The following is a 27,525-nucleotide window of genomic DNA, read 5'->3' on the forward strand; positions in this document are numbered from 1 at the left end:
GGCGCGCCGCGGCCCGTGTTTAGTAAAATGGGAGGCTGAGCCTCTGACTTGGGGCGGGCCGCGACACTGGGGCATGGGACCGTGACGCTTAAGGGGTTTTGAACCCTGAGAGGATTTTTGAGTGCGGGAACTCAACCCTAAAGGCTCAGGATCAATCCTGCTACCCAGTTTAGTGGAATTCGATGTCCCAAAGGCTAGGACTCCGTCTGGAAGCCTTTATTCACTCGTTTTGACGGGATTCTTTATCATGGTTGTGACTAGGTCATCGTTAGGGGCTCGGATCAGGGATCGTACTCAAGGATCGTTCATTGGTAGCTTGCATGTGGACCAAAGGTAAGAAAACTGCACCCAGAATATGATGTACATGATTAGGGCTTGGCCCGAATGTTGAACATAATCTTGATATAGGTGTTGGCCCTGTAAATGCGCATGATTATGATTATGCATGTGTATATCTGTTTAAACGTATTGTAATGCAATGTATCTGTGTGTGTGATAAGCATATTATGTGATTGTCTGTTATAGCAAGAAAGATTAGTTTATAAGCCGAGGACCTATTATTGTATTTGGTTAAAGATCGACTTACTAGTCGAGGGCATACTTGATTTAAGGGGCTCGAATTATAAGTCGAGGCTCTGAATGACTAGGCTTATTATGAGTTGAGACCAACATTATGCGCATTGAATGCAGGCCACTATGGCTAGGCCATCTCGGGAGTGCATTAAGCACTTGACTTGCTCGGATGTCACATGAATAGAAAGAGAGTGCTACATGCACTTGAGCAACTCTATGGCTGCTGATCTGTATAGTGTTTAGGCTTAGTTCCAGTTATTACTGCTAAGCCTATTGTATTGTTCTGTGAATTGTTTGAATATGTTTTCTTGCTGAGTCTTTTGGCTCACAGGTGCTTTGTGGTGCTGGTAAGGGTAATGAGAAGCTTGGCCAGCCATGAGTTGGAGAGCGATAGCAGTGACGTGTACATATGCAGTTCGCTCGACCGCCATGGCCGAGAGATTTCAAGGAAGCTAGGGTTGGATCCAGTTTTGTCGCCTAGGTCGACTTATTTTGTAACCTTGGAATTGTAACCAACTTTTAAACTTGTATTTTGGGATCCCATGTAAAGACCAAAGTTTTTATTTAACTTTTATTGTATTTTGGGTGAATTCTTTTATTTTTTTACACTAAATGTGTCCCTTGGGATTACAAAATACCATAACATAAATAATATTGTAACAAATTCCCTATAACCGATTGGGACCACTGAATGTACTAGCAGATGAATTGAGTGTGTGCTGGTGTAGAATACACAAGGCTAAGGTCACATCTTTTCAATCCCAACATAAAATTCATTTTTTGACAAATTTTTAGGCCCATAATAGTTTGAAAAATAACTATAAACCATTATATAACACATCCATAACTTATACAGAACAATAACACGTACCTATTATCAAAATCTATATTTTTCCTTCAACTTTGATAACTTTTGAAGAGAAATATTAAAAATTTGAAATAGATAAAGATGTTAGTTGCAATTCGTGAGTGAGGTGAGGAGAAAGAAATAATACAAAAATTGATGGTGGGTGTGGGTGCAAAACCGTGAGAGTGGAGAAGAGAAGGATTAGGGAAAAGAGAAGAGAGAAGAGAAGAGTGATTATTTCTCCTAAGGGCATTGAGGACATTTCACAAGGGTATAAGGTTAGTTTTATGAAATTTTTTAAGAGGGTATATGGTTATATTATAAGGATAAAGGAAGGTTATTTGGTGATGTTTCCTTAATTAATATATAAGTGATAGAGTAATGATATGTGTACTCAAAATATACACAAAAACATTACACACAGTGATGTGGCAGTTTAATCTAGTCAATCACATTTATTAAAACTAGGACCCACTATTTTAAAAAGCAATGTGTAAAATGTTTGGATGTATATTTTGGTTGCACATATCATTACTCATAAGTCATATATTAAAATTTTTGGAGGTGAGCTAAAAAATAGGTTTTAAATATTTTTTATTATTTAATGAGAATACTTATGTCAATTTACTAAAATTATATATTTGATAATAATTAATTAAAAAGGTATGGAGAAAGAAAAAATGCGTCACCAATACACTTTAAATAGAATTAGATTGTTCTAAGTGATTAGATATTATATGAATTTACATTAAATAGATCAATCTCATTAGTTTAGTATAAACAGACATAATATCACATTATATGCGAATCTACACTACTATCATCTATAAATAATTTGATACCCTTTTATTTGTCACATAAGATGTAATAACCAAACTCCTACATATTGTCTAGCAAGATGTAAACAACGTAACGTGGCATTGTAAAAACATAGAGCAATAACTTATTATTTTGAGCAGCGTACTACGTAAACACGACCAAATATAAAAAGTGATACTCCCAATAAATCAGATATAAGATTCAAATGGACAAATAAATACAGTAATATAAGTTTTTAAACTATCAAATTATTTTCTTCACATAGATATATATATATATATTTTTTACATTTTTAGAAAATTAAGATTGAAGTTGATAATAGATTTAAATTGAAAGAGCAGAGTAATAATTTCTCAATTTTAATACGTGATCTTTGAAAGTTTAGTTATGTATATTGCGTTACAGATTTAAATCCAAAAATGGCTAAAAACAAAAATGATGAAACAAAATTCGTGGATAGTATTAAAAATAAATAAACAATGATCGTATATGTAATAAAAAAGAACATTTTGGAAATGGGTGTCTTATTTTATGCTGTGAATATAACTCCTCTTAAAAAAAATTTAGTGAAATATGCCTGGAGAGGTTATCAAATGAAAATTTTATCTCTAGAAACTCATTTTATTTTTATTTTAGACCCCAACTCCCTAGTCGCCGACAGAAACTTCACCGTCGTATCTTGTTGTGGTGGTGTTGTTCAGTTCCAATGGTGTGGTAGGGGTGTCTCAAATCTATGCTTCTTGCATTGCCATTAGGCGGGGTTGGCATTTTCTGGTTGCTAGGTAATTAAGAGGCTGATGGTAGTGGTGACGACGCACGTATAGTGGTCAGTGGGTCAACAGTGACCAGCAATGGTCGGTGCTTCATCCACTATTTTGATCCGCCTTAGTGTTGTTTGATTGATCATTCTTATCTGAAGTTGTGTTGGAGATTTGTATAGTTTTTTTGTGTGTGTGTGAGTTTGGTTTATTAATTTTTATTTTAGTATTAATAATGGTGCTTTAATATGCCTTACTCTCTTTGATAGATTTTTGGCTTTTTATTATTTTTGGTACAATCTATCGAAACTTCCACATAAAGAAAAATGAAGATTAATTTCTTGAATGTCATTTGACTGTTTGTTAGAAAGTTCTATAATAATTTTGTTTTAGAAGATTTTTTTGACCTTGTATATGCTTATGTTCGTTGTATCTTTCCAATAAATTTGTATTTGCTTTTTCAGCAATTTCAACTAATAACGGGCTATGTATTATTTACCTTCTAATAAAACCTCATTAATTTTTCAATATAAGAAATACATCTCGTTATGTACTATAATAGAACATCTGACTTCTATTTTATTATAAAAATATATTAGTCCCAATTTAGGCTAAATATAAATAGGTTTAATCTCTAAATTATAATAAGTTATAAATTTTTTAAATCTCCTTTAAGAAAATATATCTCTATATAATAATAATAATTATATACAGTCAGTATCTTTCCTGATTCTTATTGTATATAAGATTAATTATAAATAAAGATGTATTAACAACTCTAAAAAATAAATAAACAACTTTATATAAATATTTTTCAAACAATAATTATTAAAAAAAATTTACTGTTAATGTTGTAAAAATTAATACTTTTGGTGTTATGAAATTTTTTTGTACCAATATATTTATTTATTTATAACCTATCAATTATAATATAATTAGTTCTCCCAAAATTATTGTTTTGTTTTATATACTTAGTTTGATTTACTTTGATTTTCAATAATTAATTGATGAACCCAATCATTATTCCAACAGTTGTATATAGAGATGGAGGGATGCTTGTCCTCACAAGACAAAATTTAGGGGCATTATATTTTCACCTTAAAATTTAATTAAGACACCCTAATTTTATTAAAAATTAATATAAAATATATATATTTCAACTTATGTTCACATGTTTCTAATTTAATTTTGTTATATTCTAAGAAATACATAAAAATAATATATATTAAAAATATTTAAATAAAAAAAATTAAAACAAAAAATATATAAAAAAACTTTTTAAAGTAAGAGTTTTTTTTTCTAAAAAACTATGAAAACAAGATAAAATAAAATTATTGAAACTAACAAAAAAAAAGAAATTAAAGAATGTCAAAAAATATTTAAATGATTTTAATTTTTTTTTCTAATTAAAGAAGTACCTATATATATTTTTGAGGTGTAAATGTAAAGTCCCAAAATTTATTCTCTATATTTATAGAGGAATGCAATTACCTTTCTGAGCCTCATTCTACTTTACAAGTTTAGTCATCTGAAGACTGAATGATAAAAAATTCTCAACATTTACCGTGTTTGCACTTGTACAGTAAATAAATTCATTCCAAACTCAAATATTCCTTTTCTTTTTAATTTACTCGATGAGGGTAAACAATAAAGTTTTTTGTCCCTAGTTAAACTTTTTATCTTAACTACTATGAAGCAACATTTATCATTTATAATCAAATTATATTAAACCCTTATTGTGAAATATGATCACCCCAAATACTAATTCATTAGTGTATTATAGATATACTTGTTTTCGATGTCAATAATTTTTAATAAATTTTGTGAATTCAAGAATATAAATAATCATTATAATTTTTTTTAATAATTATGTGAAGTCAAGAACATAAATTATAATCTGGCATACATAAATAGTGCTGAATGAGTGGGAAAAAAAATCCAATAGTACCATAAATATTTTTAGTAAATTTAAAAATTATATTTTACTCATTTGGTACCCTAAATTTTTATAAAGTATTATTTTGGTACTTTTTTTTCTTCAATAATGCTCATATGTTACTTTGCATTTTAAAATCATACATATTTGGTACTATAGATTCAGATTTGATAAATAATTTTTTATCAATATGACTAAACTGTCATCAGTTATATGTAATTAAGTAATTAAATTTGAATTTGTAACTCATATAATTGAGAGCTATTGATTAAATTGATAAAATTTTATTAATTAAATTTAAAGTAAGGTACTAAATATGTGCAATTTCAAAATACAGAATATCAAATATGTACGATTTCAAAATACAAAATATCTAATGAGCATTATTGTAAACATATAGTACCAAAACGATATTTTACAAAAACATATAATATCAAATAGGTACCTACTATTTTAAAAAACCTAAAACTGTCTTCCAAAATATGATGTTCTCCACTTAGAAACCTAACTCTAATTCCTAGATGCTGAAATCACGATTTTAAGAAGGGTGCATCTTTGCATCTCGTCTAACTTCTCACTTGTATAATGTTGTGAGGCAAGTAATATTTATACACCCCACACTAACTATTTGGTCGTCTCCAATTTATTACTCTAATATAAAACAACTTTATATCAACTTATTATTTTAATTCCAATCTATTATACCAAATTTTACATAGAAAAGAGCTTTCTCTTTCCTTTTTTTTTTCTTATTTTCACTGACCATTTTCAACAATTAATTTATTTAACAAATATATTAATTATTATATTATTAAATATTTCAATTTATTAGTTAAATAAAAATAATAAATTAAGATGAAATTTTAATTTATTAAATAAATAAGCAAAAATAAATTATATAGTTAATGTAAAAATAAATTTCATGTTATCTAAATAATTCAATTAAATGGTTGTATGAATTTTTGTAATATTCGGTTCTTTAAATATTTTTTGTACTGTATACATATATATATTAATTTAATTTACTTTAAACATTAACATTATAATAAATTGAAACAAATAAAATTCAAAAAAATATATAATATAGAAAAATTACTATATTGGTTCTCTCAGCTTATTACCAGGTTTAACTTTGAGTTTTCAAGAAAGATAAAAATAACTTTATGTTTTATCAAAGGGACAAAAATGACTCCCTTAGCATGTTTTCAAAATTTTTTTAAAAAAAAAATTAAAAAATACACTAACTTAATATGCATTAATATCTTTATTAGTTTTGGATTTTATTTATTTATTTTAAAGTTTATTAATCAACTTTATAAATTATTTATAAAATATTATAAATATATTAACGACTAAAAAAAATGAGAAATATAGTTTTTTTTTTTAATTTTGGTTTTAATTTATTTTAAATTTCAAGTTTTGTTGATAAAGATATTAATACATTTTAAGTAAGGTTATTTGGACTAAAAAATGCAAAAAATGTTATTTTTAAACTTTTAAAAAACACAGGATGGTAGTTGGTTGCTCTATCCCCAAATGGAATAAAAAAATGAATTGGCCGGCCTTATTTGAACTCATCTTGTTAGAATGTCTCACATGAAAACTATGTGAGCACATTAAACTGTTTATAAGAACATAAATTACTTCACTCGTCACAATTAGTTTTGAGATGAAATTAAATGTTACTTGGTATACCTTTCATCTTATGAATAAAGACTTTAAGCAATGGACCTCGAAGGACATTAAACTTTATGTATAATAATAAAATTTCAACAAATTTACTGTCATACAACAATTTTAACTTTTTTACTATTGTTCACTCTTTTCTTTTATGTGACATTATATTTTTAAATATTACATTTATACTTCATTGCCTATCGGTGTACTCTGTAATCATTATTTGTATTTTTTAATATTTTAATTTAATCCGACACTCTTCCCAGTCTTCCCACTCTTTTTCTACACTCTTCTCACTCTCCTCTTTATTCCTTCTTTTTCTGATACGCGATCACACTTTAGACACTTCATTCTTTTATTTTTCCCTAAAAACTTGTGTTCTTAACTGTTCCTATAGCAATTAAACCCACGTTCTTGATGTTATATATAGCATGTGTTACCATTTATGACAATTTTATGTTCGACATCTTCTACACCTTCACCGTCTTGGAAGAAAATTCCAAAATCCACAAAGAGTTTGAAACAAGCTTCATTAATGAGGAAGAAAGCTAATGTGAAGCGGATTAAAGAGAATCCAAACTCTCATAACTCACCCAAAGCCGAGTCTTCGAAATCTCAATCACAGAAATGAAAACTTGTTTCAGATGCTGTCGAAAAGAGGAAGGCGAGAAAGGTGAAATCAAACAAAGGGGAATTGAAAGATGTGGGGGATGATCAGAAGGCAAATGTTGTTAAGGTTTGCATGTTGTTTGGATTGTGCTGTTTTGATGTTGGTTTTTAGGGTTCTATATGTATTTTGGATCGATTTTACAGTTTAACGCACTAGTTGTGTTTGTTTGAATATGCATTATAAGGTATTAGGCTAATTTGTAGTTTTAGTAATTTTCCCATTTTAAAGCTTTATTATTAATAACATGTTGTATGTTTATTTTAATATTGTTGTTCTGTTGAAAATTTTTTAAGTTTCTTTTTTATTTTTGTTACTATTTTACTGTTGTTGTTTTTTCAATATTTTTTATTTCATTTATAGTGTATTCGCATGTTTTTTTTATGTGGTTGTGTTGTTAATTTGGTGTTTATTTATTATTGTTGTTTGGTTTGTTCTGATGTCCATGGTTGTGCATTTTATGTTTGTCTGTTGTTTTGTTGCTGTTTCATTATTATTTTTGTTAATTTAATTTTGTTTCTATCGTAGGATTGGGATTACTTAATCAATCCGAAGAAGTTTTTTAATTCCCAAGTTGTTTCTTGTTGTACTCACGAGGTTATTCAGGATCTTAATAAATATTTGTATGTTAAACAAAATGAAATGTTTTCTCAAACTCGTTTTGATAGTTTCTTGAATCTTCCTACATTTAAACTTCAACCTCAATTAATTCACGGGCTGTTATTGAGAGAGGTTAAGCAGCCAAATGAGTATGAGCTTTGGGTTATGGTTAGTGGTATTATACTGAGGTTTAGTATTGATGAGTTTTCTTTGATTATAGTTTAGACTGTGAAGGGGAGTGCAATAGTTTGAATTTCAAACAAGAGTCAAATAGCTTTTTGGATAAATATTGGTCAGGTTCTGAAAAGATTTCTAAGCAGTCTATTCGTGAGTGTTTTAGGGCTAAAAGGTGGGGTGATGATGATAAAGGTGCTGTAAAGTTGGTTGTTCTATATTTTGTTCAGTGGTTTCTTCTTAGTTCAAGGAAGGATGGACAAGTTATGCGTGAAGATTTAGATGTTGTTGATAGTGGTCGTTATAATGAGTATCCATGGGGTAAGAAATCTTTTGAAGAAACCATTATGTCTTCGAAGGAAAAATTAGTTGGTTGGTACAATGCCAAATATCATTCAAGGAGGAGAAGAAAGTTAAACCTTATTACACATTGGTTGGTTGCCCACATATTTTTCAAGTGCGGTTTTATGGGTGTTTCGTATATGGTTAGGAAGTATTGCAAATTGGTTTCTGAAAATATTCACAGGATTGCTAGGTGGAGTTGTTCTAGTACTCCTGAGTTGAAATTGTTGAATGTTACTGTTTTTGACATTCCCACCAGTAAGATCTAGTTTTATGTTAGTTTATTGTTGTATTACCATTGTTTATATATTATATATTATTTTGTTTATGTTTTTTGGTTGTTGTTATGTCGTTGAGGTTGACGAATTTAAAGCCAAGTGATGCTGAGCTTTCTGTTTACAAGTTGGGTGGATTTTCTTATAACACAAATGTTAATGATCTTGGGAAAGCAAAAGTTGATTTTGTGTCTAATTTGGATTCAAGTGGTGGTGAAATCCCAACAACCCTCCTCGATGGTTCCCTCCAATTTGATCCCTTAAATGCTAAGATGGATTTGCTGGTTTCTAAGCATGAAGGAATGGCTTCGGAGTTGTTGGATTTGAAGGAGTTTGTTAAGTCTCAATTTATTTCTGTTACTTTTCTGTTGTCTATTATGCAGGAGAAGTTTGACAATATTTTTGTTGATTCACTTGATAAGGTAGTGTTGACATTTTGTTGTTATGTTATTGTTCCAGCAATGATACAACAATGGTTATCCATAATTGTTTGTTTCTCTAATTTATACTATTAATGTTGGTTGAAGATAATGATTCTGATGATGGTAAAGAGAGTGACAACGATGGTGAGACTCAGAATGAAGATGAAGAAGAGATTAATGAGGAAGTAGAAGAGGATGATGGGAAAGTCAAAGGGGAGGACGAGGGTGAAGAATGTAATTCTGGTGAAGGTAGTAAAGAAAAACAAAATGAGAATAGTGAAGAAGGTGATGAGGAGGAGGACAGTGAAGACACTGAGAGTGAAACGGACCAGAAGGTATCTACATAGCCAAGTTCAGTTGCCTAATGCCAACAATATGAAGATCTAGTTAGGTTTATTGTCATTATGTTTTGAACTTTAGTTTTTTGTTGTGTTGTGAATTGTAGTCTTATGTTTTTTAACTTTGTTTTTTTGGGGACTAACTACAGGTTTAGTTATTGTCTTGTTGTTGCCTAATGTATTAATTTATTTGATACATATCCTTTTTTTTTTTATATTCTCATGGTATGGTGGATATTTGTGTTTTGGTCAAAGTTATTATCTTTCTTTTTGCATAAAGTTATATATATATTGATATTGTACATATTATTTTTTGCTTAATATACATTATTATTATTTTATTGTTGTGATACTAGTATTAAAAATACTAATTTTAGTAATTGTGTTATTTTGTTGTTGTTGTTGTTGTGACAGGGTGTCGATGTTGTAGCAATTGTATCTGATGTTGTGAAACCTGTGAAGGAGAGTGAACTTGGCCTTGTTAATGAAGTTATGGACTTTGAAGATGATGCAGTTGTTGTGTCTAAGGAGGACATAGATGAAAAAAATGTTGTTGTCTCTAAGGAGGACATAGATGAAAATGATATTGCTTTGGACAAAGTAGTTTGTTTATTTTTATTTTAAAATTATTTATTTTATTCATTTGTTCCAATTTTTAAAATTTTCAATTTAATTTTTTTAAGGCTGCCAGTGAAAAAGATTTTGATGCCTTTTTCAATGGGTTAAGTCAGCTTTAGATTGAAGAAACTGTGTTGTCTGGACTAGAGGTTGTTTCAAGAATGAAGGTTTGGGTTGTTGTCTTGTTATTGGTATTACATTATTTTCACGGTGTTGTATGAGTTTGTGATTATTGCTTATTTGTAATCCAGTGTTGTTTTATTGTTGTTGTACAGATTCCTTCCAGTTCCTCTGCACTTGGTGAAAGGATGGTGACTGTTGAGCAACCAACTCAAGAGGGTCTTGTTGGTGTACCAGTGCAAGAGTCTAATGTTGTTATTTCTAATATTGTTGTTGTTCAGGTTAAGGATAGTGCTATTATAGAGAAGAGAATTATGAAGCATGAAGTAGCTTTGAAATCTCCATTCCAACAAGATTTTGGATCTTCTAGTTCTGGTTCTGGTGAAGAAGGTGAAACATTCAAGATGGTGACTTATGTTGAAGGGTTGATCTTTGGCTACTTGATGGTCGAAATAAAAGGGCCAAGTATGTTGTTGTTGTTCTTCTTCTTCTTATTATTATTATTATTATATTGTTCTTTTTAGTTTTTATACATTTTTTCTTTTTATTCCAGGAAAACCAATGCTTACCTGAAGGGTAAGAATACATTTCAGTCTGCCTTTAACTTTGGAGTTGATGTAGTGAATGATAATATGTGTTTCCACGTCCTTTCTCATTGTGGTGAATATCTAACAGACTCGATGAGTTTTTTTTTTTTTTTTTTCATCAAGAAGGAAAAAACTTCATTGAACAAAACAGACATATACAAACAAGGCCAATGCCCAAACCGAAACCAACTAACAGTCAAGAACCCACCCTCACATTACATACAATTGAAGCTTCTTCAAGAAGAGCTTGAAAAGAGGGGCATCTTTCCTAATCTGAACCATATACAATCTATAATTCACTAAGGTAATAATTTCTTTGGCTATACAATAGGCTGTCAATGAATAACCATCATATAAGCACCTATTTCTATTCCTCCAAATATTATAAACCACAGCAGCAAGAATCATATTCAAAGTGAGACTAAAACTATTACTAACCCCAGCACCAAAACTGACTGTCCAGGCCGAATACAAAGGAGACCAGGCAGGAAAACCAATCCAGGTGAAGATAAAGCCCAGCACCTTCAAGGATAAACAATAGTCGAAAAAAAGATGTTGATGGCTCTCCAAATGCTCAACACAGACCGGACACAGCAAGCTAGAAATCTGCAAATTAGCTTTAGCAAGATTATCTCTGGTTAATAGAAATGAATTGACCACCATCCATAGCACAAATCTATGCTTAGGAAGAATTGAACGACTCCAAATAGCTCTTTTATAGGCTACCATTTGCTGGTTTAGACTACTGTTATACAGCAATGCAGGTTTAAACTTTCCAGAAATACCTGCTGCAATCACCTCATCTTTGCTGAATTTGTTCCTCAAATGGCATAGTTTTCGCCAATACCAGCTGGTGTCCGGCTTCAACCCATAGCTCCAAAAGTCCGCCCCCTTCAAATAAACATGTTGAATCCATTTGACCCACAATGTATCCTGCTTGTTCGTGACTGCCCAGACATACTTAGCCAGCAAAGCTCTATTCCATCTAGACCCATCTCTAAGCCCAAGACCTCCAAATACCTTGGGGAGACAAACCTGCTGCCATGAAGCAAAGAGCAGCTTACTGCGAGTCCCCGAGGCCCCCCAAAGGAATTGTCTACACAGCTTGTCGACCTCCTTGATAATGCTTTGAGGAAGAATAAACACGTTCATCCAGAAATTATGTAAACCAAATAGAACAGAGTGGATGAGAAGCAGCCGGCCAGCATAAGAGAGATGCTTGCTAGACCAAGAGAACAGTTTAGTTCTCATTTTTTGAATAATGACCTCACAGTCCGAGTGCTTCCATTTAGTAGGTCTTAGAGGGACCCCTAGATAATGAAGAGGAACGAAACCTTCAGAGAGGGTCAAAAGCTGACAGATTTCTCTTTTATCCTCCACAGGAACTCCTCCAAAATAGACCATAGACTTCAAAGAATTTATTAGTAAACCAGAAGCCTCACTAAACAACCCAAGAGCACCCTTAAGAACACTAACAGCCCCAATAGTGCCTTTGCAAAAAAGAATTATGTCATCAGCAAAACACAAGTTAATCAACTTTATGCTCTTACACATCGGGTGAAACCTGAAATGAGGAGACCTGGATGCCCATTGAATGCTTCTAGTCAAATATTCCATAATGATCACAAAAAGGAGCGGTGACATAGGATCCCCTTGACGTAAACCTCTTTTCCCCATAAAACTGCCCTGAACCCGGCCATTTAACAGCAAGAAATAATTGGTATTTCTGATACAGTTCATCACCCAACCTATAAACTTCATAGGAAAACAAAACGACTTCAAGAGGTTTTCCAAAAACATCCAATCAACAGTATCGTACGCCTTTCTTATGTCTATCTTTATAGCACAATAGGGGGGAAGTTATCGCTCTACCATAATTCTTAATAAGATCTTGAAGAATCATGATATTATGAGCAATAGACCTACCCCGAACAAAAGCACCTTGATTTGACTGAATAAGAGAAGGAAGCACCAAAGCCAACCGAGAACAAAGCAACTTAGCCATGACCTTATAAAGAGTCGAACAACAGGCAATGGGCCTGAAATTAGACGCCTTAGCTGGACTAGAGACCTTAGGGATCAAAGAGATAGTTGTTTCATGCAGCTCCTTAGGTAACTTCCCTGTGGTAAACCCATGCTTGACAGCTGAGCAAATATCCTGACCAATTTCCTTCCAAAGCAGCTTGAAAAAACCTGATCCATATCCGTCAGGACCAGGAGATTTAGAGCTAGGAATACTAAATAAAGCTTTCTTTATTTCCCTGTTAGAGAAGGGAGACAAAAGAGAAAGTTGTTGATCAATAGACAACTTGGGACCCATATCAACACAGCACAGGTCTACTGAACCAGAGGCCGGCCTAGAGGATCCTAAATGATTCTTAAAGTGCTCAACAAAATGGTCCACTACCATCTTAAAGTCATCAATTAGAACACCCTGATCATTTCACGTTCTCTGTCTTGCGTTTCTTTAGAAAAGCATGGAAAAAGGATGTATTCATATCCCCCTTCCTAATCCAGTTAATCTTACTCCGTTGAGCAAGAAAACTATGATACATCTGTTCTTGTTTATGGAACTCAGCAGCCTTCTCCTTCACCACCTCCTGTAACCTGAAATCTTGCGGGTTAGCTTGGGCCTGAAATTGGGCATCTTGAAAGTCCATCGAAGCTAACTGGTAACCATACCCCACATCACCAATACAGTCCCTATTGAACCTCTTAAGCCTGTGCTTCAGCCTAACCAAATGGATAAAAATAGCTCTCAAACCAGATGCTTGAACAGGGACCTCCCAATTACTTAACACCACTTGTTTGAATTCAGCATGGCTAGACCAGAAGTTATAGAACTTAAACAGTTTGCTTCCCATGGTCACCAAAGGTATATTAGAGACAATACAAGAGCAGTGATCCGACACTACCTCCCACCAAAACTTAGCCAAAGTCTGAGGGAAGATATCTAACCAATCCTCAGTAATGAAAACATGATCAATTTTTGAAAAAATCCTGGCTGATCCTTCCTGATTATTAGTCCAGGTGAAAAATGACCCTGTACTTTTGAGAGTTTCAACATTGGCATTCACTTTCCAACCAAGAGCATCGGCCAGCTCAATACCAGTAATAGCATTACCCCCAGATCTGTCTCCAACAGAAAAGGGAGCATTAAAATCTCCAAGTACAATCCAAGCCTTAACTGACAACGAGATACGAGTTAGATCCGTCCAAAGCCTTCTTCTCTTCTCTACTGTGTTATAACCATATATAAAAGTGACAAAGAAGCATCTCCTGTCACCCACCATCTGAACTTGACAATGAACTAACTGAGGCGAATCTTCCAACACAGTCAATCTAGCTAGCCCCTTCCTCCACAAAATTAACAGTCTCCCTTCTATTATCGGACTGGAGTAAAACTCCCAATTAGGAAATTTAAGATCCATAAACTCCCTAATTTTATTCCCACGCAATTTAGTTTCCAATAACCCACCAATTCCAATCTTATTTCTCCTAACCATTTCTTGAACTAAAATCTGTTTATTAGCACTATTCAGTCCCCTTATATTCCAACTAAGGATAGAACACTTATCCATTAGCTAAGTTTCCTCCAGAAAAGTCACCCATCCTATCGTGCACCTGTTCCTGAAGAACACCTTACTGATTATTCCTGTTGTGATTCTCAACAGCCAGTTTAGAGAAGCCATTAGAACCCTGTCCTTGTTTGTTCAGGGAAGCAGTACGCCTAGGGGTATGCCAGGTATCTTCCTTTTCCCTTTCCTTGGACTGATCCATGTTAGCCTCCCCTGGAGTAGAAACATCACTAGGGTCAATAACTGAGTTGTCTTCTCCTTTTCCTCTACCTAACTCCTGAACTGGCTCCCCTTCAGATTTATTCTCAGAAGTGTTTCCCTGCTCCATAGTAGTCTCTGCCTTAGAATCCATTCCTTTTTCCACCCACACAAACTTAATATTCTTGCGGCAATCTGCCATAGAGTTTCCAAAACTAGAGTAGGTCTTGTACTTAGTAGGCAGCCACTCATATTCGATCCCCTACTCAATAATCTGTCCATGTTCGTTGACAAACTGTAAACTTCGGGGAGGGTTATCTGTAATTTCCATCTCCACTAAGACCCTCACAAACTGAACCCGAGATCGTTCCCTAGTGAATTTATCAACTAATAAGGGTTTGCCAATCGTGCTCACCAAAGCGCTAATACACTTGCTGCCCCAATACTGTAATCCCAGGTCATGAAGACGGACCCAAAGTGGCACCGACCAGATCAGTCTAATAGTACTCAAATCTGTTGTCCATGGCCTGATAATGACAGGTTTCCTATCGAATTGCAAGATTCCATTCTCTAAGACATGATCTCTAGTCGCTTCATCATTAAACTTCACCAAGGTTAACCCCATAGTCATTCTAGAGATTTGGGCAATCCCTAGATGGCTCCAAACTCTCTTTATAAAGCCCTCAAATACTTCCATTGGAGGATTCGCTCCCATCACCATACAAATTACAGCAGAGGTCCAGTTAGCAGACTGAACCTTAACCTCTTCTATATCTACCTGCGCCAGCTTCTGTCCATTCCTGAAAATTGGTTCAGTGAACTCAAGCTTCGGTTCAGAGAAGGAGAGCTTACTAGACCTGAATTGTTGCCAATGTTGCTGAGATTCAGACTAAAAATCCTCGTCCCTGCCTTTATCGTTATCGTCGCTCCCAATCGCCCAAGACTTAGGCCTAGAAACTAGTCCCGACCCAATATCCTCCACTCCGATCTCCTGGGTACTCTTGCCCCTAAGACTCAAATCATCTTTCTGCCGAGTCCCAGACCCAGGCATTTCAGACACCTTCAGACTATCGTGCTCTGTCTCAGAACCCGCAATACCCTCTGGCTCGCATACAACCGCCGCGTGGGTCACCGGAGGTAACATCTCGACTAGATCTTCATCATGAATGACTGGCTTACGAATCAGCTTTTTCCTCTTCGCCATGGGAGAGAAACAACCCGAACCTTCAGCTTCTTGTTTAGTTTTTTTGCTTATCTATAATTTTTATATTTATATGTTAATGTCTGTATGGTGTTGTCGTGATGTTGGTATTCTGTTGTTTATGAAAATTATTTTTGTTATTGCTTCATGTTGTATTCATCTCATCGATGTCATATTCTATTACTTAAGGAATAATGGTAAGTATTCAGCTTGCCCTAAGGTGAACTTCACTACAACAGATTATTATTTTAGTGATAGCATTTATTCTCTTTATGAGAAATATTTGCAGAAGAATCGAGATGCATCAGTTGTTAACCTTAGGCATTTAGTTGCTCAGTTTATAAAGGGTAAAAAATTTATGTGTGGTAAACCATGGGTTGAGTGTGCTCATGTTTTGTTCCCAATAAATATGAGAAAGGAGAGCCATTGGATTCTAGAGTGTTTGAATATCAAGTAAAGGAATATTTACATGTATAACTCGTTGAAGTTTAGGCAGTATGAATCTGCATCTATGAAAGCTATGGAGCCATATTCTATCATGCTATCATTGTTCTTTGAGCTCCTGAATTTTTACAATATTAGAAAGGACCCTACTTCAATTTCTATTAATTCCAAGGCTTCTTTTACTGGTGTTGGTGTTGATAGATTGTCTCAACAAGAGGACAAGTAAGTAATATCTTATATTTTATCGTATTTGTTCTATTTAATATTTTTAATACTTTTTTACATTTTACCAATCCATTAAATGGTGTCTGTGTTTGGAGTGATTATGAGATTTTTGTTGCATCATTTGCTGAGTATTTTGCTGATTGCAAGGAAATTCCGTCAAGTAATTTTTCAGTTGAAGATCATCGTTCTATATTGGTTGTTCTTTTTTTATTCTTATGGAAAAATGAAGCAGATAGAGAATGTTGCTAGTTAACCTGAATTTCGAAAGAAGTCTCCTAAAAAAGTTAGTAAAATGTTTGAAGAAAGTACAAAAGACTACCTTTGAAGGATTCAGGTTGGTGTTTTCGTTGTCGGCAGCATTGGAACAACACTTTAGCAACTAATGAACAACCTCAAATGTTGTTTTTCTTTTATGTAATTTCAATTTCCTAGATAGTAGTATAGTTGTTTGGATTATTTTGGAAATAGATATCTTGTTGGACCTATTTTGTTTTCAATATATTTCCAAACATTGCTCTTTTTATTTTTTTGTCATTGTTGTTTGTTTGTTACAACTTTATACCAACACAACAATAATAACCTTATAATATAAGCTATTATGTTTTAGAATAAGTGTTTAAAAATAATAACTAGTCATCAATAATTATGGCTTAATATCAGTATAATGCATCTGTCCCAAAAAAAACTAAAAAGTCAATAAAAAAAGCATTTCATGGTATAACAAATGAGCAACAAGAATTAATGAATTTCATTCCAAAGTTTAAGTGTTAAAAATAAAATAAAAATTGAATCTAATGTTATTTCTTTAGGGGATTTGATAAACTAGTATCTTTTATGTGTTGATGTGTTGTTATTATCAACTTCTTGGTGGTCGTTTTTGACATGTCTTCTTATTATGACATCTTTGTCCACACTTGTTGCACTTTTTCTTCTTTTTTTTTAGTTTCCCAAGCAGATCTAATTCTTCTTTTCTATGGTCTTCCAGCTTTCACTCTTTCAACTGGAGGTAACACTATGATGTCTTTGAAAAAGTCTGGCAATTCCCAATCTCGTTGTTTCCCTATTGGATACACAATTACGTTATATGTTTCTAACCATACCTTTGTTGTGTAGTAATGTGAACAATAATTGTAGGTTCTATGTTCATCTCCTACATCACAACAAGAGAATGACAACATGGCATTGCATCCTTCTAAAATCTATTGCAAGTGCAAGTTCGTTCTTTGAGATTTACACTCCATGATTTCTTCTTTGAATACCTCAAATAGATATTCATTTGCTTGCTTTACCTGTATTATATGTTGCATATATATGGTAGCAGCATCAGAGCAACACAATAGCAACAATATTGATTGCGAGAAATAATTGAAAAAAAAAACTAAAAAATTGAGCAATCTTACCGTTAGTCTCAAAGACTATTCGAAGTTTTTGGTGATTTCTTGTTCTGCAACTAGAGTCAATCTTGTCTTTGTTTTTTATGCTAATGTCCTATTAATGTGTTGACGCCGTTTTTCGTCAACTTAAATAGGAGAGCAATTAAACAAGAAAATATTGGAGGCAATGAATAAAGAAGAACATAAGAGGGTTTTTACGTGGTTCAGCAGTTAAATCTGCCTAGCCCATGAGTCTATGTTATTAGAGCTTGGGAGTTTTCTGGAAACTTTTCAGAGAATAGTTGCCCAGAGTTTTCTCTCCAGAAATAAAAAATCGATCCTTTACAAATGGAGCTTTCTTCTCTATTTATAGAGAAAGTTTGCAGAGTTCATTCCCACATATCCCGGGAAGATATTTTGTGAATCAATTAATATAATGCTATTTAATGCATTATTTTCTATATACATGGAAACGTCCCACAAAATGTAGGATCAGATAACAGATTAAATGATATCCCTTAAACATTGGGATTGTACAACAATAAATATATTCACATGTAACTGATTAACTCGGATACGGGATTCAACAAATCTTCGAGACTAGCAGTTGACATCGAGCTCGTCGAGACTCACAGAATCGTCGCCTAACTTTGCTTATGCCTGGAGCAAATAACTATTGATGAAGTCATCTCATTCGAGCTTACATGTAATGCCCCACGTTACTATGGATGCTTCCTGGAATGACGACTGGCCCTACAAACCAACACGAGTCTTTTCAGCGTGCTTTGTCCTCACTCGCACGCTTCTTGGGAAAACTTCCCAGGAGGTCACCCATCTTGAGATTACTCCAGGTCAAGCACGCTTAACTTTGGAGTCCTCAAGTGATGAGCTACCGAAAAGAAGATGCATCTTGTTGGCATAGGTAGTACCCATCAATCCATTTAAGCATTTTTCAACTGTGTAGTCTCATACCTACATAGTCATAGAATCATCACACTTAACCTTCCCCAGGCAGTGTGGGATTGCACAGCTTTACCCGGTTTTCCCCCTATGGATCACGGGATACTAACTGTCACAATCACCCACCCTTAGGGGCCCGACGTCCCCGTCTGCCACACTTCCGGCTGGGTCAAGGCTCTAATACCATTTGTAACGCCTTGGTTACCCCAAGACAATTACGGTGAACTTTGAACCATGATTTAACTCGCTAACCGATTTCTTTGGTTAAAAACGTGCTTCTAGGTGTTATTAATAAGTTAAGGTGGAAAACCAATCAAAAGGAAAGGATATATATTATTTAAAACATAAAACTATTCATGGGCCCATAAAAACATTTACAAGTTATTTACAATCCAAAATGGTCATTACAGTTTGAAATATACTACCCACCGACCTAAGCGACAAAAATAGGGTTAACCCCTAGTCCCTCTGAGAAACTCCTTGGCCGTGGTGGTCAAGCGGCCGCATATGTACACATCGCCACCTAAGCTCTCCACTCAAGGTTGGGTGAGTTTTTCTTTCCCTTTACCTACACCACATAGCACCCATGAGCCAAAGCCCAGCAAGAAAACTCAATATTGCATGTATATAATATCAAACGATGATCATAATAATCATCCAGGACTTTTAGTCCAAAATAGAGGAGTGACAGTTGTAAAAGTCACTAAGGTGGGTTCTGTACCCTTTACAGATAAGTGATCATTTCACTAGCTTTAACAGAATATGTGACTGACGAGGGAGTCACCAATGTAAACCAAATGAGTGACCATGGAGTCACTACAGTGGGTTTCCGTTCCCTTAGCCATGTGAAAAAACAGTCACCTAAGCCTTTGGCCCTGGCTCTGAGTAACTAGTCATAGACTAGACAAGCGCTTATATTTTTCATCGAACTTAGGGTCAGTCCAACATTAATACTCCATATGAGTCATTCAATGCCGATGTCGATTAGATCTAATCTTTATCGGTTTGCATTAAACATGCTAAAACCGTCCTTGACTCATAAGTCAATGCCATACAACCAGTGCTCAAAACTACTGTCGAACTTGACTAGTAAGTCACAACTTCACAGCTAGTTCTGACACCATTGCCGATTTTGACTAGTAAGTCAGTGCCATTCACAGGTAAGCAAGATTTGTTAAGCATTTGATATGCAATCCATGTCCACATTTAAACATTCAACATGCCTCGATAATAACCATGCATGTCACATATGTGGTGCAGTTTTCTTACCTCAGGTTCGAGCAAGAAATAGTAAAAGAACGACCCTTGAGAACGATCTGTCTTTTAGTTCCTTAGCGGTCACCTAGTCATAACCAATTGGAATCCATTAATAAAGTAAATCAATAAGAGGTTCACAATCTAAAACCTCACTCCCGGGATCAATCCCGCACTCTCGGGACTCCCAATCCACCCAAACAGGGTAAAGGAATCAATCCTCAAGTCCCAAAAGTCATGCCGAGCCCTAAAAATAGGACTTGCTGAAGTTGACCTAGTGCTGGGGCGTTGCTGGGTAGTGCTGGGGCGCTGCCCCAAGTCAGAGAGGCCCATCTCCTTGCTCTGCCTAGCGCTGGGGCGCCATTGCCAGACCAGAAATTTTTTTGGTCTTCTTCCTTGCGACATCCCCTGAAATCTAAGCTTCCAAATCAATCCCAAACATCAAATTCAACCCCAAAACTTCATCCATATCGCACCCTCATCAAAACCCAAGCAAACTTACTCAAAAACTTCCACTAATTCCCAACTAACCACTTCAAATTCTCTTGACTGAAAACTATAAGGAAAAATAGAGTATAACTAAACTTCATGGATGAATTCTTACCTCAAGCTGGATTTGATTCCTCTTCAATGGATGAACTAAGTTTCTAAGCTCCAACCTTTGATTTCCTAGCTTGGTTCTTCAAATTGGGCTTCAAAAATTGAAAAGAAGAAAGGAGGAGGATGATGATCGTGAGAAGGAAAACCAGCAGCTCTATTTTGGTAAGCTTCTACAGTCTAAAGGATTGATATATATCTTAGGGGTAAAATGACTATTTTGTCCCTAGGTCATTTAAAGGTTTCTAAAGACTCCCAAGGGTAAAACCGTCATTTCCCGCTTATTTCGTTAATCATAATTAACACCTTTCAAATTCCCGCTATTCTCGAAATTCTCAAATACCAATAATTCATATCCCGTTACCCTTTAATTCCCGGCAACGCTCTAATCACCAAATTATCCCGAGACTCACCCCAAGCCTCGAACTTATTCTCGTTATGACTAAACCGCTAACTCGCACTCAAAGATCGTCTCATACCAAATAGCTCGAACAAATCCACATTATAATGTGGCCTCAACAATAAATCACCGACATGCATACAAATATACAATTATGCCCTCAATGGGCCAAATTACCAAAATACCCCTGTGAAGAAATGTGGACCCACATGCATGCATTTAACATCATATTATAATATAATTCACATAAATATGCATATAATAGTTTAATGGCATAATAAATCAATTATGGCCCTCCCAGCCTACTACTCCAACCATTAAACCACATTAGGGATTTCAGGGCATTACAAATATCCCCTCCTTACAGAAATTTCGTCCTCGAAATTTACTTGAACAGCTCGGGATGCTGACTCCGCATATTTGACTCCAGCTCCCAGGTTGCTTTCTCGACCTTGTTGTTCCTCCACAATACCTTAACCAAAGGTATCGTCTTATTCCTGAGGACCTTGTCCTTCCTGTTAAGTATCTGGACTGGTTGTTCCTTATAGGAGAGATCTGCCTCAAGCTCCAGATCTGCGTAGCTCAAAACATGAGTCACATCAGATACATACCTCCGAAGAGCTGAAGCATGAAATACGTTATGCACGGCTGACAATGCCAGAGGTAAGGCCAACCTGTAAGCCACCTGACCAATCCTCTCCAGGATCTCAAATAGACCTACAAATCTGGGGCTCAACTTGCCCTTCTTCCCAAACCTTCTCACCCCTTTCCATGGCGAGACTTTAAGGAAGACGTAGTCTCCCACCTGGAACTCCATGTTCCTGCGCTTGGGATCTGCATTGCTCTTCTGTCTACTCTGATAAGCAAGCATCCGAGCTCTAATCTTCTCAATGGCCTCACTGGTCCTCTGAACTGCCTCAGGACCCAAGTATCTCATTTCCCCTGTCTCATCCCAATGAATGGGAGATCTGCACTTCCTACCATACAACATCTCATAAGGTGCAACTCCAATGGTAGACTGATAACTGTTGTTGCAAGAAAACTCTATCAAAGGTAGATACTTACTCCAGGATCCACCAAAGTCCAGCACACATGCTCGCAGCATGTCTTTCAATATCTGGATTGTCCTCTCAGATTGCCCACCTGTCTGAGGATGATAAGCAGTACTGAACTTCAATTGTGTGCCCATGGCTTTCTGTAGACTCCTCCAGAACTTGGAAGTAAAATTAGGGTCTCAATCTGACACGATCAACCTCGATGCTCCATGAAGGCGCACGATCTCTCTCACATAGAGATCTACATACTGATCAACTGTATATGTAGTCCTCACTGGCAAGAAGTGAACTGACTTGGTATAGTGATCCACTATAACCCAAATAGAATCATGCTAACCAACAGTCCTGGGTAACCCTACCACGAAATCCATCGTGATGTCCTCCCACTTCCACTCTGGGAAATCTAGATGCAATAACCCTGTCGGCCTCTGATGCTCAGCCTTGACTTGTTGACATGTCAAGCACTTAGCCACATATTCCACTACATCCATCTTCATCCCAGGCCACTATTACAACAATCTCACATCCTGATACATCTTCGTGGTGCCTGGATGCAAAGAGTAAGGTGTAGTGTGAGATTCATCCAATACCTCTCGCCTCATAGCAGTGTCTAATGGAACACATATCCCACCCTTGTATCGCAGCAAGCCCAATTCAGACACTGTATAATCTCTGGATGCTCTAGCCAAAACATCCTCTCTGATCTTGATCAGCTGTGGATCACTCAACTGACCCTCCTTGATTCTCTCCAATAGTGTAGACTGTAGCGTAATATTGGCCAACTGGCCCACCAGCAACTCTATACCAGCTCTGGTCATATCATCTGCCAACTCTCTAGCTATCAGCCTCGCACTGTAAATCTGCCCCTGACCCTTCCGGCTTAAAGCACCAACTACCACGTTAGCTTTTCCTGGATGATACAAAATCTCACAATCATAATCTTTTACTAACTCCAGCCAACGCCTTTGTCTCATATTCAGGTCTTTCTGTGTGAAGAAGTATTTCAGGCTCTTGTGGTCTGTATAGATCTCACACTTCTCCCCATAAAGATAATGCCTCCATACCTTTAAAGCAAAGACCACAACCGCCAACTCTAAATTATGAGTGGGATATCTCTTTTCATACTTCTTCAGCTGACGTGAGGCATAAGCAATTACCCTATCTAATTTCATCAGAACACAACCCAAACCTTGATGCGAAGCATCGCAATAAATTACAAACTTCTCCTGATCTGTTGGAAGACTCAAAATCGGAGCTGTAATCAACCTCTGCTTCAGTTCCTGGAAGTTGTTCTCACACTTGTCTGACCACACAAATTTCTGATTCTTACGTGTCAGCTCAGTCAATGAAGTAGCAATCTTTGAGAACCCTTCCACGAAATGCCTAACTTATTCAGTTCTCTGTAATCAATACATATTCTCAGAGAACCATCCTTCTTCTTCACAAACAGAACTGGCGCTCCCCAAGGTGAGTAACTAGGTCTGATAAAACCCAAATCCAATAGCTCTTGCAACTGTACTTTCAATTCCTTTAACTCAGCTGGGGCCATTCTGTAAGGTGCTCTAGACACTGGTTCCATCCCTGGTGCCAGTTCTATCACGAACTCTATCTCTCTGTGCGGTGGCAACCATAGCAAATCTTCTGGAAATACATCCAGGAATTCACAGACTAATCTGGTCTCTTCTGGTCTCACAGGCACGACCTAAGTGGTGTCAACCACACTGACTAAGAACCCAATGCAACCTTCTTGCAATAGATCTCTAGCCCTTAAAATAGAAATCATCGGTATACGGGGTCCATGCACAGTACCAACAAACACAAAAGGATCCTTACCTTCAAGCTCAAAGGTGACCATCTTCCTTCTGCAATCAATGGTTGCCCCATACTTCACTAACCAATCCATACCAAGAATCATGTCGAAGTCAGTCATAACTAACTCTATCAAATCCACTGACAACTCTCTGCCCTCCACTGTCACTGGCAAAGATCTGACCCATCTCCTGGATACTACTAACTCCCCAGTGGGTATTAAAGTTCCAAACCCCACAGCATAAAAATCACAGGGTCTACACAGTCTATCAATAATCTACTAGCAACAAAATAATTGTTAGCACCAGAATCAATCAAAACATTATAAGGGGTTCCAGCACTAAGAAGCTGACCTGTAACTACTGAGGGAGAAACCTCAGCTTCTACTTGTGTCAATGCGAACACTTGAGCTAGGGCCGAGCTGTCCGCTTTCCTGGGTTCTTCTTTTTTTGCCTTAGGGCAGTCTTTCTTGAGATGGCCCACTACTCCACACAAAAAGCAGACCCTTGCCCTACACTCTCCCAAATGATGCCTCTTGCAACTAGGGCATTCGGGATAAGTCTTTCAGGCCTCACTACCACTTTGGTGGCCCATTGAAATACCACAGGGTTGCCTATCAGGACTTGGAACTGGGAAGGTGTCAGGAACCTTCCTCTTCTGATCACTAGGGCCTCCACCCCTACCAGAACTCATAAATGGAGAACCTGTTCTCCTGAACTCTTTCCTGGCTGCATTCTCCCACCAGATCTTGTTCTCTGCACTCTCAGTTGTGAGTGCCTTCTCGACCACCTGTGCATAGGTAGTAACCCTTGCCACAGTGGTAATGCGAACATCACGGGCTAATCTAGGATGTAGCCCTTGGAGAAATATCTCCCTCCTGGTCCCATTTGTGGGCACCAACTCCATGGAAAACTTTGGCAATCGATCAAACTCCAGGGCATACTCAGTCACTGACAAACTCCCCTGAAGTAACCTGATGAACTCATCAACTTTTGCTGCCCTTATGGCATCATTGTAATACTTCTCGTTGAACAGAGTCTGAAACTCTTCCTAACTCAGGGCATTAACATTTCTGGTTTGGGATATAACCTCCCACCAAATTCGGGCATCCTCTCGAAACATATATGTGGCACAGGCCACTCTCTCATTACCAGTCACCCTCATGAAATCCAGGATAGTGGTAATCATGCTCATCCACTGCTCAGCTTTAGCAGGATCCGTACTGCCCTCAAAGACTGGAGGTTGTTGTTTTCTGAACTTTTCAAAGAGAGGCTCCCATTTGTTACCAACCTCTGGCAGTTGCTCAGCTGTTGGCACCGACATAGGAGGTGCCTCAGATACGCTGGCTACTACAGGAACCTGTTGTTGTCTCAAGAGGCGGAGCTCTTCTCCCTGCCTCAATACTATGGCCTGCAGATCATTGAACAACTACTGCCAGTTATCAGGAGCAGGTTGTGGAATCTGACCCTGGTCATTCTCTTGACCCTGATTATTATTCTAGCTTTGATCACTCTAGGCAGCCGATGCATCTGTCTGTCCTGGATTCATTCTTATCAACTTATATGGTGATGCAATAGTTAATACGGCCAGTCAGGCAGTGATAACTAAACCTTTTGCCGCCTCACGGTCCAAGAACAACCAGATAACTTTCATATTCCATAGTCATGCAGTTATACAAATGGATACATGATCATAGCATTTAGCATTTAACATGTATCAAATAATACTTCACAATGAACAATACTAATAAGCATGCTCTGGCAATATCAGTACTAATAAGCACGTTCTTGTTGATGATGCAGTTTTCAAGGCACAGCCTTAACATGGTATCTCATGTATACAGGTAAAGCATTTATAATATATTTACGCAGTTAAATATATAACCACATAAATAGTTACCAAACCATGAGTCGAGCTTGATTTCAATGACAAGTGTACATGCCCAACCAGTCTACCTTGGCATGCTCTGATACCAAGTTGTAACGCCCCACGTCACTATGGTTGCTTCCTGGAATGAAGACTGGCCCAACAAACCAACACGAGTCTTTCCATCATGCTTTGTCCTCACTCGCACGCTTCCTAGGAAAGCTTCCCAGGAGGTCACCCATCTTGAGATTACTCGAGGTCAAGCACGCTTAACTTTGGAGTTCTTAAGTGATGAGCTACTGAAAAGAAGATGCATCTTGTTGGCATAGGTAATACCCATCAATCCATTTAAGCCTTCTTCAACTGTGTAGTCCCATACCTACACAGTCTTAGAATCATCACACTTAACCTTCCCCAGGGGGTGTGGGATTGCACAGCTTTACCCGGTCTTTCCCCTTACGGATCACAGGATACTAACTGTCACATTACACTTCCTGAGCTCAAGCCATCTCGTCTGAAGGCAAAATATGTATCAAGGAAAAATATATATGAGTCAAACTATGGTCATTGCGAGCTCAGAGAATATTCGATGCTACACATCCTTAAGCTTTTCGAGGTCGTTACTTGCAACAAAGCAGACCGACTGAAAGATCATATGACAACCGTGTATATTTTGAGCTCACACCTGACGAGCCTAGATTTCGGGGTCATAACTTCTCATGCTCAAAAATCTGGGTGTAGCATTTTTCCCCTTCAAAGGTATCAGTTCGAATCCCATGAGAAGGAAAATTTTGAACTGCCTCTCTTGGAAATTGTACCATTAATTGCATTCGAGTGCGGACACGCGTCAGCCAGGGATTGAAGGGTCAGAGTACTTGAATGTCTTTTGCTCCATGCGCATGTCCGTCCGTCTGCCAACGTTATGGCACCATCCTTTCATTTGTTCCTGACCGTTCGATTAGATATCGAATTTGGCCAACGGTCCAGATCAATTCGACGTTTGACATTCTTTGGGGCCTATAAATATGCCTATGTCATCTTCTTCCCCTTCTTCACTTTCGTTTTCAAACTTTCAGAGAGGAAAAAGAGAAACCAAAACCTGAATATCGTGTTGCCCTTGAATTTTCTCCAAACCAAGAAAACAAAACAACATTGGCTTGTTCGACTCCGTGAGATCATTCTTACAACCGCTTCTTCAATCGTCAATCTCTCTGTATCCACCAGCTACATTGTGTAAGTTTCTGATCTTCATTTACCTATTCTTTTTTCATGTTTCTTTTGTAAAAATGGTATCTCTGGTTTCTACCAGATTTATAGGGCCTCGCTCTTGCATTAAGCAAGTTTTCTGATTTGAGTAATTTTTGCATGTTTAGAATCAAAGTTTAAACTGGAAAATTTAGGGAAGAAATGTGTACAAATGGTGTTTTCTGGTAACGGGGGGTTTTGTGTAGCTTAAGAAATAGGGTTTTGGACTTAGGGCTTTTAAATTGCACATTTCCCAAAAATGTCACCTTTTTGAGTAACCGCCAACTTTTTCCCTGAAAATTCGAGATTCTAAAAAACAAATCCACTTTTCCCCCTTCACGTCAAATACACGCTCGGGGCTCGATTCTTTCAATAGCTCAGGTTTCTTCTGAGCCTGATCTCGTTCTTTTGATCGAGCTTATTCCATTGTCTCGAGTACTTGAGCTCAAACCATATCAATTTTTATCCTTGATTTCCTGTGTGCCTGGCCCTCACCCTTTTTCTTTCTCGCTAGATGTCCCAGAATTTGGAAAAACGGTGGGGGTCATTACTCGCAATTCCTTATTC

At 36.4% G+C, this 27,525-nt stretch overlaps 1 protein-coding gene across 1 annotated transcript; it reads right to left on the minus strand.

Annotated features, from left to right (window-relative positions):
• Positions 1-13,191: 13,191 nt before the first annotated feature.
• On the minus strand, positions 13,192-14,259 carry LOC133805779 (uncharacterized). The gene has a single exon (XM_062243934.1). The coding sequence runs from the start codon at positions 14,257-14,259 to the stop codon at positions 13,192-13,194; it is 1,068 nt and encodes a 355-aa protein (XP_062099918.1).
• Positions 14,260-27,525: the final 13,266 nt, after the last annotated feature.

Source organism: Humulus lupulus, chromosome X (assembly GCF_963169125.1).
Source record: "Humulus lupulus chromosome X, drHumLupu1.1, whole genome shotgun sequence".
Taxonomy (NCBI): domain Eukaryota; kingdom Viridiplantae; phylum Streptophyta; class Magnoliopsida; order Rosales; family Cannabaceae; genus Humulus; species Humulus lupulus.

Bases quoted from the DNA above. Each gene is read 5' to 3' on its own strand.
- LOC133805779 (XM_062243934.1), bottom strand. From the start codon at position 14,259: ATGGTTAGGAGAAATAAGATTGGAATTGGTGGGTTATTGGAAACTAAA.